The sequence below is a fragment of the Canis lupus genome, chromosome 16, assembly GCF_003254725.2.
Source record: "Canis lupus dingo isolate Sandy chromosome 16, ASM325472v2, whole genome shotgun sequence".
In the NCBI taxonomy this organism is placed as follows: domain Eukaryota; kingdom Metazoa; phylum Chordata; class Mammalia; order Carnivora; family Canidae; genus Canis; species Canis lupus.
Window position 1 is genome coordinate 16,169,486 of NC_064258.1, and position 22,076 is coordinate 16,191,561.

Consider the following 22,076-nt stretch of genomic DNA (forward strand, 5'->3'; position numbering starts at 1 on the left):
CCAACCCCGAAGCTCCCAGACCCTATCTCTATAGCTTCCCCCATGGCACACGACCGTCCAGAACATGGCACGTTCGCTCTGGCCTCATCCATTTTGCAGTGGGCCCTCTCAACCAGTCTAGTTTTATAACCAAAGAGGATCTGGTATCCCAAACTGTAAACCATGCGCTGGGGAGGAAGAGATACCACAACTCCAGGCCCTCCCATCTGGAATATCAAAGGGGGACAGAGATGGACTCGGCGGCTGTGTCCTCTGCACAGAAAAAAATTAGTGAGCTCACGGGTGATGAGGGTGAACCAGCAAACTGCCCCAGTCGCTGACAGGACTGGTAACCACTACTGAGACAGGGCCTGGACATAGCTCAGCTAAGCTAGGATCAAGTACTTCATTTCCCCTCATAATGCGAAAGGGAGCGAATCTCCTATTCTGAAGTCTGCCAACTCTCCCAAAGAGAACAAAGCAGAGATGACGGAGCTTGCTTTGTTTAATGGGTAGAGAGAAAAAGAAGTGTGCTGGGAGCATGAGGTCTAGAGGTTTGGACAGTGGGCAGCCCCCAGATGGGAAGTGGAGGTGGTTTACACAGGGGGAGACAGTGCGTGCTGAGGGGGTCTAGGAGGCTGGTGACCGTTTCATTCTGTTTCTTCGCATGCCCTCATCCTACAGACAGGCAGGACAGCCCCCTCCACAAGGCAGTAAGGTGGAACTGAACTCTGGCTGAAGATGAAGGGAACACGGGACTTTCCTCAGTCTCAGGGGTACAGACAGACGGAGGCAGATGGCTCCATATATACAAACTTTACAGAAAATAAATAAGGAGCTGTGATCAGCTTGGCTAGGCTTCACCCTGGTTCTTCCCACCCCTGTGAGAAGTAGTTCCAGGGCATTAGCTGGGAAGCGTTCACCCTAGGCATGTTAGAATTCACCCCCTTCCCTGGAGTCCACCTCAATCCCCACAGCTCCTCAGCATCAAGAACCCGAGCCCCTGTAACTGCGAAGCCCCCAGTCTGAGGGTCTCTGGAATAGGCTCAGGGCCCAGTGCCCATGTGTCAGGTGGCCAGGAGAGCACCCCTAGCACTAAAATTAGTTGCCGACGGAGCCCCCTCCCAGGGCAGGATCACAGTGGTAGCCCCTCTGGTCCGCAGAACCCTAACCCAGTCTCAGAGCAGGCATGGGAACAGACCCTTTGCCTTCCAAAATCCTTGTGAGCCCCTTCAGGGCCGGGCCCCCTGCTCCATTTGTTGATGCTGGCTCCGGACAGCAAACCTGTTGACGTGCACAGGTATGGGCACAACAATCTTGGGGTTTCTCACGGGCTCCCCAGAACGGCTGCTCACATTGCCAGCTTTGATGCGCTTCCACTTGGCCCGCCGATTCTGAAACCAGATCTTGACCTGCACCTCACTGAGCTTGAGGGCGTGGGCGATCTGGGACCGCTCTGTCAAGCTCAGGTATTTCTTGCAGTGAAACTCCTTCTCCAATTCCAAAAGCTGCTCACTGGTAAATGCTGTGCGGCGCCGTCGGCTTTTGCCCCCAGGAGCTGTGACTCCTGCCGCCACCGGTGCTCCCTCCTCGGCTCCAGTCCCCAGGCTTCCCTTTAGCTTGGGTTTAGGTCCCAGGAGGGCCCCGGGGCCCCCTGCAGAGCTGTCCAGGAAACCGTCGTCTTCGCTGTCCCCGCCTGAGCCCTCTTCCTCCTGTTCGCTGCCTGCTGGGTCTCCTGCTGGTGCCTCCAGCTTCTCCTCATCTGAGCTGTACACCTTCCCCTCTGCTGTGCGGAGCGAAAACCAACGGATGGGGAAGGAGTGGGCAAGGAAAAGGCAGACAGGTTGGAGGCGGCACGTGGAAGTGTGGCAGTGTGGCCGGCACGGACAGAATGGCAGCAGGAAGATACAGATGTGAAAGGGATGAGATGGGGGAGGTGGGGGAAACAAGGATGGCACATCCAGGATGTGGGGTGGGGAAGACAAAGAGATGGAAAGAAAGGTATTAACCAGCACAGATTTCACTAGAGCGAGGGGGGGGGCGGGCAATAAGTGTACTTCAAAGGAATGCCATTCCCAGGACTTCACCACCACCAAGCCCTCCTCATTCTCCCTACCCACTCACTACCTTCCAGCTTTCTCCACACCTGGACCAAGAGCTTTTCACTCATCCCCCACCCCTCCAAATCCAGATGGCATAGGCCCCACAATGCAGCAGTGTGGGACCTGGCTGAGGAGGCTTTCAGTTACTCCAGGCAGGAGGGAGCCACGTAGGAAGGACTCCCTTTTATAGGATAGATAGGAGATGATGAGATCACACTGTGGCCTCTGTCACTTTCCTAGGGATTCTCACTGACCCAGGATTGAGCTCTATCTCCCCACCTCCCCTCTTCCCCAGGTCTAGAATCTTAGAATCTCATTTTCAGATAGGAACTTAAGGATCATCTGATTCCCCATCCTCACCAACACCCTCCACCTGCCGCCCCAAATCTGGGCCCAGGAAATGTCAAAGGATTTGGGAAGTATCCTATCCCTACTTCCAATTCTCCTTGACCAGCCCAGAATGGGGCACCCTCCCAGCTACAGGGGCGCTGTATCTATGGCCAGAGCTGCTTCCAAACGGGTAGCTCTCCTAGGCCCCTTCCATCCCTCCCCTCCTCCTCAACTGTGAAATGACATCATCTCTCTCCCAACCAAGGATACCAGAGCAGCACAAACAGCTGCTCTCTGCTCAAGTTCTGAATCCCGGGGACCCGGAGCTTGATGTCAGTGGGGAAAACCTGGAGGGAACATGGGAAAGGATAAGGAAATAGAAGTGCAACGAGGGAAAATGTAGAGAGGAAGGTGGCAAAAGAAGAAATTTTAACTCAGTTGGTAGATGACTGATTATTTGTAATCACAGCCACATAAAGTGTTTTAAATCCATATGTAACTCTGATACTTAATTCAATCATTGATTTTAATCTTATCCATGGACAGGTTTGTCAGAACAGGAAATAATGCCTCGCAAGTATTTTCAGTAGTTGCGTTGTAAAACTGCCTTGTTTTCTGCTCGAAAGGCCAATAAACAGTGAAACAAAAAGTCAAAACCAACCACAGAAAAAGAGAACAAGGGGAAATGGGTAACCCGGACCCTAACTAGTCAGCTCTTTACCATCAAGTTCCCAGTGTAAAGGGGGTAGGGTTTCGTAGGTGCAGGAGCACATCTGTCTGTAACCACTACACAGCACACAGACGCTCATAAGCTCTCTCAGATTGAGAATGTCACCCCAAAGAATTTCAGGGACAGTGAAATGCCTTATAAGAGAAACAGGGTATGTGCTTGCAAATGTGGCTAGAACACTTTCCAGTGCCCCTCCCCACCAGCCTGTGCTCCAGAAGGAGCTTCTCGGGGTCTCCAGGACCAGCTCAGTAACATGGGGACCCCATTCCCAGAGCTCCTTTTCCCTCCCTGATGCAACCAAGCTACCTCTTGTCCTCGTCCTGAAGAGTCACGTTTCTACCTTCCTCAGAGGCCAGGCTTCTCAGCCCACATCCACGTCACTCACCTCCATCACACTCAGGTTCTTCACACCTCAAGGGTATTTTTATCTCCAGCCCCTGCCTTTTCATCCTTTACTGCCTCATTCTTTATCTATCTTCAAAGCCCATGTGGTGTACCCTCATCTGGACTCACCCAGCCCAGATGGTTCTCCTACTCATGGCTTTTCCTCAGTAAGCCTTCTCCACTCCTGCTGGGAGCTTGTTGGGCTTCCCCAGCTACAGAGTTGCTCTTGGCTATACTCCCCTCTCTTCATTCCACATTTCCTCCCAGACCTCTTTCTTGCCAAATCCAGGTTGTTTTCTGCAGGAGTCACATTCTTGGTTCTTTCCTTCATTAATGGCTCCTCTCCACACTGTTTTCCCGCTTTCCTAGAACTCAGACCTAACATCCCTAAGCTGAACTCCTAACCTCTCTCCCAAACCAGCTCTTCACCATCTGTACCCATGTCTCTCCCAGTGTGGTTAGTGCTAACTCTACCCTTGTTCAAATCAAGCCTTACTCCTCTCTCTCTCTCTCACAACCCAAGCCCACTCCCAGAGCCTGAACTTCTCACCACGTCCCCTGCGTTCAGCCAGTCCCAGTCAGCATCAGGTCCCGCCTGGTTCAGCAACATGTTCTCCAAGCTGGCTAAATAAAAAAGCTATCCCCAAGCACTTTCTCTCTCCCTTCTTCCCTCTCTCCCCCTCTTCTATCTCCACCTCTGATCTTCCTTTCCCAAGCCTCTCCTAGAATATTCCCCATAACCCTACCCCATCCAGTGTCCAGAAGACATTCTCTCCATGAGTATTATTCTACCCACTTTTCAATATGCCGTCTGATCTCACATTAGCTGGAGGGAAACTCATATGCAATGGGAATCTACAGAATCTTATGCTAAAAAGATGTCAAGGAAAATCCCTCACATCATTATTAAATCCACTCTCAATTTTTAAAACCTGGTTTGTAGTACATCATAACCAAAAGAATAAAAGCTTGGAAAAACTCAGCCTAATATTACAATATTCTAAACAGCTGCTAAAAAGGCAGAAACTGGATTTCAGGGCTTGAAGGATGAAATCATTTAGCACAGCTCCGAGCACCCAGGGGGTGTCCAATAAATCTAAACTGATGATGATTGAGATGAGGCTCCCAGGTTCCTTGATCTGGCAAGGCCCTCCTGAGATCATATCATCCATCCCTCTGTCTTCAGACAGATTCCATAAAATCAAGCCCACATAAGCAGACCTCCCTCAGTGCTGCTTTTAGAGCCATACAAGGGGCACAGTTTCACAACCTCTCTTGGTTACTTGATCCCGGTGGGATGCTGAACGGCAGGGGCAAGAGTTTCTCTCTCAGCCTTTATAATCATGACATTGAGGGCTCTGATAAGCAACTCTTGGAAGGAGGGGGTGGCGCAATAAGAGAAAGCCAAGAGGAGGGGAAAATACAGCTATGCCCTCAAAGAAGGGGTCTGGGGCAGTGAGTGACATCGAGAAGTGGGAAAGGGTCAACGTAGGCAGGAGGAGGGCTGGGGCAGGAGAGAAGTGGGGCAGACAGGGTGGTGGGAGAATGAAATGATGAGTCAGAGAAACTGAAAGGGCTGGAAAGTTTAGAGAAGGGATAGAATATAGAAAAAAATATATATATTGGGGAAAAAGAGAGCAGAAAACTAAAAAAAACAAAACAAAAAAAAAAAACATACCCTTACCTTTCTTCTCCCAAAACACTGCCACATTTGGAGCAAAGCAAAACATTTTTGCCCTGCCACATGCTCTCTGCTCCACCAGGATGGAGCACTCTAAGATGCAATCAATACCCAAAGTGAAGGAAACATTCAGCAGAATCGGATGAGCCATACCGTAGCCCAATCCCTAACAATACAGTGATCCCAAAATGGCTTACCTATTTTCTTATGGATTAGCTAAAAAATAAATGCAAGCTATTTTCTTTTATCTGATTTGTAATGAATATTAATGGTAAATATAATCAAATAAAAATTGCACGCAGAAAAATGTGTTGACTAAAAACTGACAGAAGCAAATCTTTCTGATAAAATTCCTAATTGCAAAATTTGATTTAGAATAATTGAACTTAGTAGATATAATGTCCATAAAAGTAAATGACTAATTGCAGATGCTATAATTGGTTGATATGAGAAAAAAAAAAACACCAAAACAAACTTGATCCACAAAATAAAGCTTCATTGAAAATTTTACACAGGAAATAATGATTCTGATGCAAATAATTTTAGCAAAAGGAAAATTTTTAACTTGGAAATAATTTGACTATGCACATAGGTAGTCCAAACATATAGAAAGGTTCTGTTCTCTGCATCTAAAAGCAAGATTATTGGTAATATAGGAGGATATTGGGTTTTCAGCTTGTTCCTCACATGTAAGTCTAGAATCTGAAAGAAGTATGGTATCCAGGGGGATGACTGGATGGCATCCAGGAGGATCCAGGGGGATGACTGGATGGGGGATGACTGTAGGGCAGACTGGGTATTAGGAAACACCTAGAGTTCTTATGAATTCTTGTGGTGGATGCTATTATCCTAAGAACCAGAAATCACAGAGTTTGAACCACGACTATGTATCAAGTCCATGCCAGGGGCATTCTTCCCACCTCCAGAGAGCAGTACTCAGGCAGGGACAGACTTGCATGGGGCCTTGCTTCCAAGAGGAAGGGAAGCAGGAGAGATACAGAAGAGCCCATCTTGAGGATAGATCTGGTCAGGCCAGGGAAAAAGTCAAGGGCCAAAGAATCCATGGTAGGTATTTTCCAGGAGAAAAGATAAATTGCACCAGACGTGCACCATCTAGAGGGGGAGTCCATAGCTGTGGTCACCAAGAATGGTGAGTCTGGGTTGCAGAGCGGAAAACCACACAGGGAATGGAAAACCACTTTAGAAGCCCAGCTGTGGAAGCTCACAGAGCCCCTGTGCTGCCCCTCATCCATCCTGTTCTGTTGTAGCTTCTATAAAATCAACAGCCTGTATTATTCACTGAAGAGAAGTTTCTCCCCCAATACACTCAGTTCTGACTTCTCTTCCCTCTACTTCCAAAACGGTTATTATCCTCACACTCCCTGAACCACTGTCAGGACAGTAAGTCTCCTCCTGAGCATCCTGGGTCAACTACTCAGTTCATGAATACAGAAACAATTTGGGTGAGGTCAAAAGGTGGAAAGAAGGGCAATTGGGTGGCTCGGTGGTTGATCCTGGGGTCCTGGGATTGAGCCTCGCATCAGGCTCCCTGCGGGGAGCCTGCTTCTCTCTCTGCCTGTGTCTCTGCCTCTCTCTCTGCATCTCTCATGAATAAATATATATAATCTTAAAAAAAAAAAGGTGTAAAGAAACCCAGGCCATCCCTCAAAAAAGAGCTATGTTTACCACTCCTCTCATTTCTATGTCTTCATCATGATGCCCAGGATAGAATTATTTCTGTTCTTTCTGGAGACAGTACTTCTTCCCATCATTTATAGCAATTAGCTCACTTTCAATTGTGTGTTTCACTCATCCCCATTAATTTCATGCTACGCCTCCCTATAACTTCAGATACAATAACATGCATTCATTTTCACTTTCTCTCTCTCCACTCTTCCTATGAGCCGTCAGCATTCCTTACTGCAAACTGACACGAGAACTTTCTCTACACCATTGCAACCCAGAACATCTCTGACCTTTGTGACAGGTTCAGGGCGATTTCCCCACCACTCAGAGCTCCTCTCATGACGTAGCAGCACTGCCATTGCCACAGGCACCCTCGTTACCTTCAACGTTCCCAAACATTTTCACATTTGTTATTTCCCTTTAAGCAACCCACTGAAATAGAGTAGACCTATGAGTAGTACTAATGGAAGATTGGTAATCTTAGGTGAAAAAAACTGAGTTTTGGAAAAAGATTAAATGATTTTCCTAAATCACACGCTAGAGGTAGATTAATGTCTAGGACCTTGGTCTCCTAAATCTCCAACCAATGTTCCTTCTATCCTTTCCCCTCCCACTTGAAGTAAATGCCCAGATGCCTCATCAGATAAATAACCTTGTTACCAAACCCAGTTCAGTTCAGACCTCATCCTTTTCACTTATCATTCCAGAACCCTAGCCTGATCATTAATATCTCCCCTTACCACACTCAGAACAGGCTCTTAAAATTGCCATAGGAAGAAGCCCCACTTACCAAATTTCACCTTTGTCCTCGAATAATAGGCTATCTCTCCTGTCATTCCCCAAGACAAAGTTCCTACCATATCTATTTTTTTCTGTCATTATTGGTTTGTGTGATGTAATCTTACCAGTCAGCATCGTTTTATTTAGAAATGTGTTTTCTCGTTTTAAAATAATATTGCCAAACTGTGGAAACAGTTTTAATATCCATTTTTTTCTACCTCCTAGTTTACAAATGTCTCGCTCATTCCTCATGTGCAGCTCTTTCTTGTACAGGAACCAGCCTTACTGAGGAATAGACATTTTTCTACCATCCTCATCTCTCTCCACCTTCATTACAGAGCTCTCTTCAGAGCTCCACTCTCGGTGTCTCTTCCATCACTCCTAGGGCTACTAATCTAGCCAGGGAGAGAAGGCTTTCCTCCCTAATACTGAAAGGGAGTTAAGATACATTCTTGTCTTCCTTTCTGGTTGAGGTAGACATCTGTTTGGAGTTGGTTTTTGTCTGCTCAGCATCCTTTCCTCCTTTTGTTCACTAACACCCTCTTCCTTTGGGCCCCGCTTCTCATCAACTACCCAGTACGGTGGGACTGTCAATCACATTTCACCTTCATGACAATGTAGGCACGTGATCTGGATCTGACCAATCCTAACGTTCCATCTGTCCTATCTCCCTGGAGACTGGACTCAAGCTAGTTAATCAGTCACCCTAGAATTTTGTATATGCAAGAATCCACTGGGGTCTCAACCTGAGATTATAAAAATTTAGAGCTGCTTATGTTTGTGCCCTTCCTTACCTCTTTTAAGGAGAGAATGAGGCAGAGTGAGAGGAGCTGGGTTGAAAGAAAGATCTAACAATACCACTTGCACTTTTGGATCTACTCAACTCCTGTACTTAGAGTCATGTGAATCAAAAAATGTTCACTTTAGCTTAAATTAGAGTTGAGCTTCTGTCACTTGCAACTCAAAGAGTTCTGGCTACGTCCAATGCTGTAACTGGAAGTAACAAGGATCACAAGACTCCAGGGAAGGTAAGCCTCTCCACCTCACTCCTATAGCTCTCCCATCCCAAATAACATTTCCACATTACCTGAAATTATTCATAATACTACCTATATCCCACCAGTTTGATATCCACCTGGACTTTTCAAAAAATCTCCTTGGGGTGCCTCGGTGGCTCAGTCAGTTAAGCATCCGACTCTTGATTTTGGCCCACAGGTCATAAGATTCAGCCCCGAGGAAGGCTCTATGCTCAGTGGGGATTCTACTTCTCTCCTTCTCCTTCTCCCTCTCCCTCTCCCCCTGCCCCATACCCCACTCACACACACTCTCTAAAATAAATAAGTCTCTAAAAAAAACTCCTTAGTCCATCTGAGCGTGAATTACTTTAATCCAATAGCTTTGCTCCTAACATCAAGCTGAGATCAGACATATGAGGGAATAGGAATTATGGTGAAGAAAGGAGAGATTTTTATATATATATATATAATGTAAAGAAAAGAAAAACAGGCGAAAAACAGGTCCCAGTGGGACACAGAAGAAGGGCTTTAGGTAGTCTTGGGATCCACAGAGAATGTCAAAATGTGAGACAGACACCAAAGGAGGGAGAACGAACCAAAGAAAAAATGTGAAATCTACCCCTTATGAGAAGCATACACTGTCATTCCCCACAGAAACACTTCTCAGAACACAGCGCTATTTCTCTCATTACTCCCAGATGTATTTCTCCTTATCGGTACAGAGAGTGTCACCTATCCTATCCAGTTCTTAATAAAGATGTTTTCCCCCAACTTAATTCCCATCCATCTCCACTATAAGGACAAAGCCAGTAATTTTTGCACACCTATTACTTTAAGATGCTGGACAAATATCTTCTCATTTAATCTTTAACTCTAATGAGGTAAGTATTGTTGCCCTATTCTGCTGGTAAGGAAGCTGTGACTGCAGAGCTTAGTATTCTGTTGTTAATATTTCTCTCCCAGAGGGGATCCCTGGGTGGCGCAGCGGTTTGGCGCCTGCCTTTGGCCCAGGGCGTGATCCTGGAGACCCGGAATCAAATCCCACGTCAGGCTCCCGGTGCATGGAGCCTGCTTCTCCCTCTGCCTGTGTCTCTGCCTCTCTCTCTCTCTGTGTGTGTGTGACTATCATAAGTAAAAATTTTTTTAAAAAAATTAAAAAAAATAAATAAAAATATTAAAAAAAAATTCTCTCCCAGAGAAAGGGTCGTGCCAAGACCTATTTCCAAAGCCCATGTTTGTTCCTCTGCGCCACACCACATCTCTTTGTGTTACTATATCACAAATATTGTGCCAGATGAAGAAATAATAGAGAAGGCCAGGAACTGATTCTACAACTTCTTTTTTTTTTTAATTTATTTATTTATGATAATCACAGAGAGAGAGAGAGAGAGAGAGGCAGAGACACAGGCTGAGGGAGGAGCAGGCTCCATGCAGGGAGCCCAACGTGGGATTCGATCCAGGGTCTCCCAGGATCGCGCCCTGGGCCAAAGGCAGGCGCCAAACCGCTGCGCCACCCAGGGATCCCTGATTCTACAACTTCTTTTTCTCACTCCCTGATGGGCACTGCTTCCTTCCTCACCAGGTAAAGGCAGGCACAATTGATCCCCAATCTTTTAGGCTTCAATAAAAGGCCAAACTTTCATGAAATGTTTCTCTCTCTCATTTAATATGACAAACGTACACAGCCATAGCTCTGGTCACCCCTCCCCAATCCCAGATGATAAAGCCTTGACTATCTGAAAGCCCAGCCTGGATTTCACCTCAAGATGTATATACCCCGGCCTGCCTCCTCTTCAGCTGCCACAACAATTCAGCCCTGGGAAGTAGAGAAATTTCCTTCAATCCCTTTACTTGGGATGCCTTTTTTTTTTTTTTAAGGGAACAATTCAATAATAAAGGTATCCTTACAGATAAAACAGAATTATAGAGCCGGAAGTGACCTTGGAGATCATCTCAGTCAAACCTCTAATTGTACTGACGAGGAAGTGAAGCTACAGAGAGGGTGACTGGCCAGGATCATTCAGTCACGTACTCCCAGTATTCTCCACATAACGTGTAGAAGAGCTGTCACCTGTTCCAGCACAAAGCGCTTTTTACCTTTGCTCTCAGGATAATTTTGTCTTCCTCCCTCTTTCTGGCACACTTGCACATTCTACTTCTCTTCCCATTGCTCTCAGTACAGATTTCCATTGTGATACCATTTCTTTCACAATTCAGTCAAGAAATCCATCTCCCATCACCCTCCTAGAAGTATTTTTCTGTTTCTCCCATCCTCAGTTTTCACACCCTAGTCTCTGTGAGTCCCAGCAGCCCCCTTGCTTCTAATACAGATTTCTTCAGTTCATCACTTGACAGTCATTCCTCTCCCTTCCATGATGGGAAGGGAATGAAGACTCAGCTTCACAACTACTTGCCATCCTGTGTTGCCTCTTCCTACTAACTACAACTTAATTCACTTGTGTGAGTTGCTGTTCTGTTACACCAAATTCAAGCATCGCTTCTCCCTACATTCTTTCTCCCAATTAGCACATCAGTATTTCTTCCACACTACCCTAAGCTGATCACTTTCTTGTACCATGACCATACTTTCAGTGGAAAAACCCCAACCTCTCTCCATCAATCCCAACCCCTACCTCTTTGCTCGCCATCATTGCCAGGGTGGCCATGGGCACCACCACCTGCATCAAGAGTTCCTGTTCCTTCCATTGGCTTGGAACCAGGATTTCTTATCTCCTACCTCAGCATGAGGCATTTTCCCATTCCCTCTAGATAAAAATTCTCTCCCACCAAACCTTCCCTGTCATAGTTCCTATTTTTCTCTCTTGTACATCCACTCCTTATGCTGTCATCTCTATTACCTAATTCCCAGATTCAAGGCAAAGATCCTTCTTTCCACACTGCTTCTGAGGTAACATTCCTGCCTATAAGCTTCCCATCATAACCCTTCTCTCATTGCAAAGCACTCTGTTTATCATACCATGTTCCTCCTTTCCATTTAGCATATTTCCCCTTCATTATTCCAATGACTGCCTTGCTCCCATTATTCACACTATAGACTATTGATGCCCATCACTTCAAGTATAAGAATTATCCTCCTAATCATCTAAATATATATCTCCACATTTACATATGCCACTATGGAGATCTCCCTTCTCTATTTCAACCTTCCTAAGTCCTGCTACCTTCACTCTGGTAGAAGGCACCTCGGTACTCCATTCCAATCCTCCAGGTAAAATCTTCCTCTTGTCATTTCTAAGATCTCCATCTCTCAACTAAAGGTTCTTAGCTCGTTTTGTGCCATGAACTCCTTGGCAGTCTGATACAACCTGTGAACCCCTCCTCAGAATAATGCTTTTATGTATATAACATAAAACACATAGGATTACATTAGAAGTCAACTATATAAAAATACAGTTTTCAGATATTTAAAAATGATTTTGTGTTATAATCATGTATGTTTATTTATTAATTCATTAAATGAGATGCCTCCAAAGACTACAAATTTATAAGAAAATATCTGTAATTTCTGTTGATGACAAAAATCTTAGTTACTGTTAAAACTACTATGGTTTCTGGCCTACACTCATAATTAAAGATCTAACTTTTAGTTAAAAGTTAGTAAAAATAAAGATGTCATTTTTCCCCCACCCATAATGAATAGATCCTTTTACAAGAGGTCCTTGAAAACCATTTTAGAACCCTACTTTAAACATTAAAGATAGAAAAATATGCTTTTATTTTGTGGAATTGACAGAAACATTTAAAATAATCTGAATCAGGGATGCCTGGGTGGCTCAGCAGTTGAGCATCTGCCTTTGGCTCTGGGCATGATCCTGGAGTCCCAGGATCAAGTTCCACATGGGGCTCCCTGCATGGAGCTTACTTCTCCCTTTGCCTGTCTGCCTCTCTCTCTCTCTCTCTCTCTCTGTGTGTGTGTGTCTCATAAATAAATAAAATATTTTTAAAAAATCTGAATCAAACTTTTACATTACAGAGAGGAAACTGAATCCTAGTGAAGTTATAAGACTTTGAATCTCCTGTAGTGTCTTGAATATACTAAGCACATAATAGACACACAATAAATGTTCCCTGAATTGAAGGAAGCAATTTGCCAAAGTTGCGCAGCTCAGTGATAAAGTTGACACCTGAGCATGTGTCACGACTCCTAAATAAATGTTCCTTCAATCACATTAAGTTAATGCAACATGTGGCTTTCTGTAAATGTCAATAGAGCAAACACTCTCACTGTGAGCTCTTCCTCAACATTTCTAGGAAAACATGAGTCTCCATCACTTTCCTCCTGTTTCTAACAACAGAAGTCTCTAATTTCGTGTCACATTATTATTTCCTGTTTTTCCCTCATGAATAAATATGTCTTGACAGTCATAATGGGTACCTATTTAAAATTGATGGTCATCTAAAATGTTCTCCAGCTATGATCAGATGCTTAGCTTACAACAACCAACCCCCAAATATCATGCCCCTAGGAAGTTTCCCTCATCTCCTTACATGATTTCCATCATTATTGCCAATCTCTATTCAGAAATTAGCAAATTTGGGGGCGCCTGGGTGGCTCAGTTGGTTAAGTGTCTGACTCTTGGTTTCTGCTCAGATCATGATCTCAGGGTCCTGGGATTCAACCCTATGTCGGGCTCTGTGCTCAGGGGGTGTCTGCTTGAGGTTCTCTCCCTCTCCCTCTGCCCCTCCTCTTGCTCTCTCTCTAAAGTAAAATCGTTTAAAAAAATTAACAAATTCTGTTTAGTTTTTTAAGATAATGTTCTCTACACTGCCATCTCCTGGGTCCATTCCATCATATTCTCTTTCCTATATCATCTCAGTGTTTTCAGGATCCCTGGGTGGTGCAGTGATTTAGCGCCTGCCTTTGGCCCAGGACGCGATCCTGGAGACCCGGGATCAAATCCCACGTCGGGCTCCCGGTGCATGGAGCCTGCTTCTCCCTCTGCCTGTGTCCCTGCCTCTCTCTCTCTCACTGTGTGCCTATCATAAATAAATTACAAAAAAATCATCTCAATGTTTTCTTTTCAAATATTTTCTTCACCGTGCTGCATACTGGCATTTTCTATTTTTTAAAAGATTTATTTATTTATTTATTCAGAGAGAGAGAGAGAGAAGCAGAGACACAGGCAGAGGGAGAAGCGGGCTCCCTGCAGGAAGCCCAACGTGGGACTCGATCCCAGGTCTCCAGGATCACACCCCGGGCTGCAGGTGGTGCTAAACCGCTGCGCCACTGGGGCTGCTCAATACTGGCATTTTCTTTCATGTCAATCTCCCACTATACTTTTATCATACATCCAACAATTACATATGGACGATCTACCATCCCTCACTTAAGTCTTTGTTTTCAAGCAATCCAACTCCTTTCTCCCTGAATCATTGCTCTAAGCACCCCCAATTTAAAGTTTTCTTCTGCATTTCTCCAAATGGACAGCTCTTTCCATCATTCCACCCCCCCCCCCCCCCCCGGACACAGGATCATTTTCACCATCGTCATTGCTGAAATGTGTATTTGCACGTCTTCAGGTTAGCTTTGATTACTCTCAGGCAGAGCTCACATGTTCCTTGACATAAACAGGATCATCACTGCCCAACCCACTCAAGGCAGAATTCTCTTTTTCTCCTGTCATTTAGAGTTAACTGCTGTCTTTTCTCCATTATTCCTAATACGTCCAGGGCTTTGCTATCACTCCAATTCAAAGCTCCTTTCCCCACCACTTTCACATGACTCTGACTCTAGACCTGTAATGCTGACAAATACAAGCTACCACTGCCTACATGAGGCTACTGACCATTTGAAAAATGGCTAATCTGAACCGAGATGTGCTGGTAGTATAAAATACACACTGGATTTTGAAGATAATAAGGAAGGAGGGTATAAAATATCTCATTAATTTTTTATATTAAATAATGCTGCAAATAGTATTGGATTAAAAAAATAAAATTTCACCTGTTTATTTCTACCTTTTTAAAGATAGCTAATGTTTTAATTACATAGATAGCTTGCTAGACAGCACTGTGGACTCTTCTGTTGATTTATACTTTTAAATCTTCTCTATGAATTCAAAATTCTCTCCTCTTTTATCACTTCTACTAAGACATCTTTCCCAATTATCCTCACTGTTCCCTACATTCTAAACCCAGAATTATCTTCAGTCTATCATTCTCAATACTTTTTCTACCCACTATCTCTGTACCTGGTATTTCTTTTTGCCTGTTAATATAGCTTCTGCCCCATCATCTGAATCATAATAAAGTTGTTTTTCTCATCATCAGTTGTAGTAAGGTGGTATCCCTGTTAACTCGAACCAAAATTTCAAAAAAAAAAAAAAAAAAAAAAAAGAAGAAGTAATTCTCAACAAAAAGAACTTTACTTATCATTCTCCAAATTGGCCTATCTTCACTAAAATTTCATTTAATGGGGCTGGTTACTGTAAAACACTAAACAAATGTAAATTAATAAATTCAGACCAATTCACACTAGAACAGCCAATTCCTCCTCTGTCTTTTTAGAGATAACATTCTTTCTCCAAAGTCTTCGAATATTAAGGTTTCAATCCCATTATTCAACCAAAAACTCTCATTTCACACTAAATACTCTAATACAATTCCCAAAATAGAGTATTTGTTTCCTCACCATCACGACCCAAACTGATTCTCCATCTAACATTTCTGGAATTTCCTCTTTTTTTCTCAACTACTTAAGGGGGGGGGGCAAAAAAAAGAAGACTGGGCAGGTGGACGTGAGCAGTGTGGCAAGGAAGAATCAAGAGGAAGAATCAAGAGTCTGTACTGAGGGTTGTAAGAAGTGGAGGTCACAGATAAAGATCTCCTAGTCACTATCCTCTTTGAATGCTTCTTCTGAAATCTCTCCTTCCTGCCTTGCCCCACACGCCCCTTGATAAACCCTTTAGTTGTATCTCTTCCCAATCTGAGTGATTTCTTTCACTCTACCACCTCTCAGAATTCTTCTTCTGTAAGGTCTCCTTCCCATCACTCTTGTCTTTACTCCAAGAATAAGTGTCTTTTGATTGCTCCCAACATTTTCCTTAGATGAAGACCTTTCCTTCATCATTCTCTCTATATAAATTCCAGTTTACCATCGCTCCCAGTATTGAAAAACCTTTTTAAAAAATTACTTCTAGTATTGACACTTTTCCCAGTTTCCTATCAGTACATTGATTTAGCTCCCTCCCAAGCCTCTCAAAGCAGAACTCTTTTACACACACATTTCTGGTCGAGAGAGGCTGTTCCCTCTTCATCTAGCCCAGGCTAGAAATCCTTTGAACCTCTCTCTCCCAAGAGACAGACCTCTTTGCTCTCATTTACTCTCTTTGGACAATCTGGGGATAGAGTGCATTTGTTAGTCCTTTCTTTCCTCTATTCTTCTTTCCTCAATATTTCTCTTCTGTTCTTTTTCTTACTCCTCTCTCACTCATTCAGTGTCTCGTTTTACAGCCAATATTCTAGCTGCTTCAAAAAAGAGCCTTCATTCTACAAATGGGTCAAAATAAACAACTGAAGGGATCCTGAAAGAGTGAGACAAGTTCTCCCACGGTTTAGGCATATTCCTCCCCCAGCACCCCTCCCCTAGTATGTCTCTCTTTCTCCTCTCCCTCAGCTCATCTCTTCCGCAGGTGTCTGCTTGTTCCTCCAGCTCTTATTACCCCCAAAGCCATCCTTCTGATGGTCTGCCTTGCTCTTTTCTGCCTTGGGACTATCTTATTCCAAAAATCCTACTGATCTGTTCTCTTTCCGATTATCCTGCCAGCTGCTTTCCCCTACCCTCAGCTCCGGGCCCTTTTATCTTGTGGACATTTCTTCCCACCTTCCAGTTGCTGCTCTATCATTTCCTTTTGATCCTCCTTAGGAGATGCTGCTCAGACTTCAGCCACTGGGTCCCCCTGGCCCAACCAGGTACAAAAACAACAGCTGAATCCCCAAAGCCAAAATGCCCAGGAATAAAGGGGAAAAGGAGAGGAAGACATGCCCTGTAGCAGCACTGGGGGTCTGGAAGAGTGATTACACCTTTGGACAGTTTCAAGGAAGGGCCCAGAAACCTATCACCAGGAATTGTCTTCTTCTGGCAAAGGACAAAAGGACTCTTGGATTCTCCTTCTTGTTTCTGCTGGAGTCAGCCCCCAGGCCTCCTGGGGTCACTTTTACCTGCTAATATGATGTGATGAATGGGGAAGCAGAGGCGGATTCATCCTGGTGCTAAAGAAGTTTAAGCTTCAGGAGCCCCACACTTGCACACAGACTGTTTTTCTTAAACAGAGTCCACTAAATTGTATAAGCTCTGGATCTCATCACACCTGAGTCTGGCCCTGGATAAAGGAAAGCTTTCCTGGCTTCTAGGGCTTAAGGATCAACTACAGAGGCCAGGAGGGTTCCGAGTAGCTGGATTCTAAACAGGGTTCAGTTTAATACACTCTGCCTCTATTGAGAAGGCATCTTCCCATGGAGAAGCCAGGGTTCCTGAATTATCTCTCTGATGAATCTCACTGGTTCCAGAATCTTAGCTAGATTCTTGACTCTGGGCATTTGTGCCACGCCCAACCCAGCCCAGGCTTTAGCCTTCTTGACCTTCCGGTCAGTCCTGGTCCAGAAGGTGCAAGGTCCCCTCCTAGCTAATGTTCCCTTAGACCCCATACTCAGTTCTTCAAGGTTGATCTCTAAATATGCCAATTCAAAAGTGACCTCTACTACTAAGGCAAAGACAGGTCATCAGCATGGTCACCACTGCTTTAAGACCCTCCCTTTGCCCCTGCACTGAATTGACAGCTGCCCCAATGTACCCTCACCCTAGGGTCTTGCTAGTATCCCCAGGAATCCCACACTTGCAGCTTCTCTATTCTCTGCAGAGGAGAAGAATGAAGAGATTCTTAAAAAGAGAAGTGGGAGTCAAGGCTTGAGGACTAGAATGCTGGGAGGAAAGGTAGTAATTTGGAAGGGAGTCCTGGGAAGTCTTCGGGGAGGCTTCAGGGCAGCGGTTCTGAGATCTAGAGGTGCCCTGTTTGGAACACAACTGGAGGTGGGTCTGCAGAACCCGACATCTGGGAGTCTGGGATCCCAGGGCTCCAGGCAGGTGCCGAGATTCTGAGCAGGCTGCTGTCTGGGATTTCCAAGTGAACGAGCCTCCCGCCCGGCGCCCTGGTCGGCCCAGCACTTACCCGGCAGACTTGGGAAAGTCTCTGAGAAGTGCGGAGGCGGGGGCGGCGGGGGCTCTGCCACTTTCTCCCGGGCGGGCAGCAGCTCGTCGGCTTCCAGCCCACCCTCCGGGCGTCGGCCACCCGGCTCGGGGTTGTTTCGGGCAGCAGTGGCGGCTGCGGCGGCGGCGAGCTCCTGCGGCCCGTAGAAGGCGTCGGGCGGCTCCGCGAAGCTGGGCAGCGCGGTGGTCAGCGCCACCATCGAGGGCACGGCCTGGCCCAGTCCCGCGCAGAAGGTGTTGGTGAGGCGGCCGGCAAAGGAGGCCAGGGGGGCGAGAGGCGGGAGGCCGGCGGGCAGCGGTGCGGGGGCCAGCGCCTGCGGCAGCACGAGCGGCCGGTAGGGCATGAACATGGGATAGCCGGTGTAGAGCAAGTGGCCGGAGCGAGGGGGCGGCGGCCCGATCAGGGAGTCGATGGAGAAGGCAGTGCCCGGGCCCCCCCCGCCGCCCCCGCCGCTGCCCCCGGGGGCACCCCCGCCTCCAGCCCTCTGCATCGCGCCGGGAGCTGCGGCCGCCCCGGGGCGCTCCCCTCCGGGCGCCGCCGTGCGCCCCGCGGCTCGGGCGCCCCGCGCGGACACGCAGGGCTCGCTCCCAGGCTCCCGGGCCGAGGCGGCGGCGGGGCGCGGGCTCGGCGCAGTGTGGCTCCGGCGCCGCGCTCCCTCGCTCTCATAAGGAGGGAGGGGGCGGGCGAGCGGGCGGGCTGGGGGTGTCGCCCTCCGGACTCATCCATCTTCCTCAAATTACGCTTCACTTCCTCCCTCCGCCCGCCGCGGCCGCGCCCGGCTCCGCTCCCTCCGCTCCCTCCGCGGAGCCCGTTCCCAGCGGCCCGCCCGGCCGGCCCGGGACCCCCGCCCGCCCCCCGCGGCCCAACCAACTATTATTAATGGAGATTGATGAGGCCGGACACGCCGCTTTGTGAAAGTTTGCGGCCGACGAGAAGGCGGCGGCAGCTGCTGGGCCGGGCCCTCCCTCCACCCCTCCCGGCCCCCGCTCAGCCCACCCTGCGCGGGCGTGGACGTGGCGCGGGACGCCAGGCGAGGAGGGCGCCCCGGGGGGCGGGCGGGGGCGCGGCCGGACCACCGCCCTCCGTGGGACGCCGGCCGGTCCCCGACGCCCCTTCCCCGGGCGCCCCGAGGGCGAGCCCAGGCGCGGCGGGCTGGACCGGACCTCCGCGCCCCTCGGGCGGCGCGGCGGGAACGGCAGGGGGCGCGCTCTGCCGCCGGGCGCCGCAGCTCAGGGCCCTGGTAGGGGGGCCCTTTCTCCCCGACCCCATTCCCCTCTCCCCGGGGCTCCTTTTCTTGACACGGGCTCTTCCCCTTCTTCCTCCTTCCCTCCTCCGTGGCGGGCTCCCCGTTCCTCGCTGTGGCCTCTGTGGGTGACTTCCTCTAGTGCCCACACTATGCCAAGTACTTACCATTCCTCTCACCTTTCCCCTCCATCTTTCTCCCATCCCTCACATGTTTTTCCTTCCTCCACTCTTCCCTTTCCTGCCCGTCCTTCCTATCCCTATCTGGTTATTCCTATTTCTCATTCCCTATCCCCCTGTCTTATTCTATTCCCCACCCCACCCCACCCCCATTTCTCACCTATATCTGTTATCTCTTGTCTGTCTGTCTATCTCTGTGCCTCCCCCCAACCCCTCCCTCTCTTCTGCTATTAATTTCCCTGATTGGCTCCCCAGCTCCAGCACCGCTGATGAGCCCTATTCATTCCTGGGCCTGACACTCTCGACCTGCCCTAGCTGATTGCTGGGGGCTGGCCCCAGGAGCGCTGATGAGCCCCAAGGGTCAGCGGCGCTAATTATTTGCTAATTGCAGATGACTCTGTTCACCTCCCCCATCCTCAGACACAGAAATGGCAGCGTCTTTTACCACCCCCACCCACCCCTTATTCCCAGCGGCGTATTTGACAGTCTAGAGGCAAAAGTCATGGGCACTTTTGCTTGATAGGAGCCCCAGGTCGATGGGCAAAAAAAGACTTAAGACAGGCAAGTCAACAGGAGAGTGACCTGTGCTTCGGGATACAGAGCAAGCCTAGCTAGCTAAAATGAAGGTCACCTGGTCACTGGGAAACTTTTATTCAGGTGGGGCTGGGGCGAGCCAAGCTAGTTAAAAGAGCGAGCAAAGCCGGGCCAGTTTAGGAAGACTGCAGCCTAGGTGGGGGTAAGTTGGTGGGCTCAGGTGAGAAGGGAAACCTACAACTAAGAGTCTCTGTTTCTGAGCCAAGGCAGAGCAGGCAGAGGGAACTCTGGGTCTCAGTGACATTTGTTCAGATCAGGAGTGCTGTGGTGGCCTAGTGAACACCACTAATGTCAGACTGACGTGTTACAAAATAGCACCCTGAAAGACACTGGCACCAGGATGGGACAGAAAGGGGTAGGACCCAAGAAGGGACCTTTCGTCGGTCATGCTTGATCGACAACTCGTCAGACAGGCAAAGGGAGAGGACTGTGGTTTCCTTGCATTCCTGCTCCATCTTGGGCTCTACATTAAACTCATGAAACCTCTTAGAGACAAGTCTGGTGGGAAGATGTCATCATGGAGAAAGAAGGGTGCCTCACTACTAGGGTACTAGGATAATCTTTGTACATCTTCCTAAAGATAGGCTTCAGAACCCTTTGTTAAATTAACCAAGCACTTCATGGCACCAATATGGAAGACCAGACTTCAAAAGTGTATTGTACTTTAAAAGTGAGAGGTCAGTACTTGGTTTGATGGCTTTATAGTGTTGGATACACAATAGAGGCTTGTTGACTTGATAAATAATTGAGGGAACTTTGGGTTACAATCACTGAAATTAAAGCCGTATGAGTAGTAACACCACTAATCAAATAAAGCATAGAGGAAGAGACATTTTTAAAAAGGAACTGCATTCATTTTTTGTATAGGTAATAAAACTGCATAGTACAAAATTCTAAAAGCTCAAGAGGGTGTATATTGAAACATCTCCCTCCCACCAGTACCCACCACCCCACCCTCATAAAAGGCCACTTTAATAAGCCTGTCACTCTCTGGTAGGACAGAATAGATCATGCACTTTCAAGGACTCAAAGTTAAAGACCCTCTGATCTGGAAGATGTACGTCACCCAGCTCAAGCCAAGAGGTTATTGCCCAGAACTAAACTTAGTAAAGTGGAATCCTCTGCTCAAGCTGGCAGAGTGTACAGGCTTAAAGCTTGTTGCCAATAAATCCCAGCGGGCCACCAAATCTGAAATGAGGCAAGTGAAACCCCAGGGACTTAGTATTGCCCTGGTGTGCTGCATGTTTGTTAGATACTGTATCTGTAATCCATTTATATCCTCAATCTGTCCCCTTGCCATGCTAGGTCATGAAGTGTGATTTCTGCATAGTCCTTGACATTCACCAGCTAAACCAGGATAAAAAGCACATACAGAGTGGCAACTGAAGCAGCCCATTCCCTTTCCCTGCCCTTTTGTAGACTGTGGAACTGAGGCCAAATGGGGGGGAGGGGAGCACTGGCTGGAGTAATAAGACTTGGAGTGAAGTTCTTGTTCTGACCTCTCAGAGCCACGTGACCTTGGCCTCTGACTTAACTCCATCTGTGAGAGGGAGTGATTAATATCTACTCTGCCTAGCCAAAAAACCAGTGCAAGGCTCCAGCGAACATGAAGAAGTGCCTTTCAGAATACCTTTCCTTCCTGTACTGAATGGAAAAAGGAGAGCTCAGGGGTCAAGGATGGAAGGCTCCCAGATCAGTGGCTCTCCCTTACCTCACCGTCAGGGAAGAGGCTGCCACTATCAACTCTGAGGAGAGCAGGCTCCTTTCTTTACCAAGAGAAAACTCTGCTTCCCTTACTGAATCCCCCAACAGGCCCATGGTGGGCAAGCACTCTTCTCACCGCCTAAAATAGTATTCTGCTTCTTTAATGGTCCCCGTGCTCTCACTTGTCCCATTCTCACCACTTCACCTGTTGGGTAAAAAGGCTCATACAGAGGAATTTTATTTTGAACCTACCCTCTCTCTGCTTGTCCCTATATCATAGACCTCACCGGCTGGCCTCCCCTCCAGGGTTTGGAAACCAGCGCCCAGGATACCGAGAACGAAGTATTCTAAAGTCAAAGCCGCAGTGTCTGTACCTCCACCTCTCATTGGCGGGAGAGAGTCCACTCACGGTGGGCAGCGTCGGGGCCTGCCCGCGGGTAC

General features: G+C 47.4%; 1 protein-coding gene across 1 annotated transcript; it reads right to left on the minus strand.

Annotated features, from left to right (window-relative positions):
• Positions 1-466: 466 nt before the first annotated feature.
• Positions 467-18,405, minus strand: GBX1 (gastrulation brain homeobox 1). The gene is made up of 2 exons (XM_025452775.3): positions 17,877-18,405; positions 467-1,765 (listed from the first exon to the last, which is right to left on the minus strand). The coding sequence occupies exons 1-2, from the start codon at positions 18,403-18,405 to the stop codon at positions 1,212-1,214; spliced, it is 1,083 nt and encodes a 360-aa protein (XP_025308560.1). The 3' UTR covers positions 467-1,211.
• Positions 18,406-22,076: the final 3,671 nt, after the last annotated feature.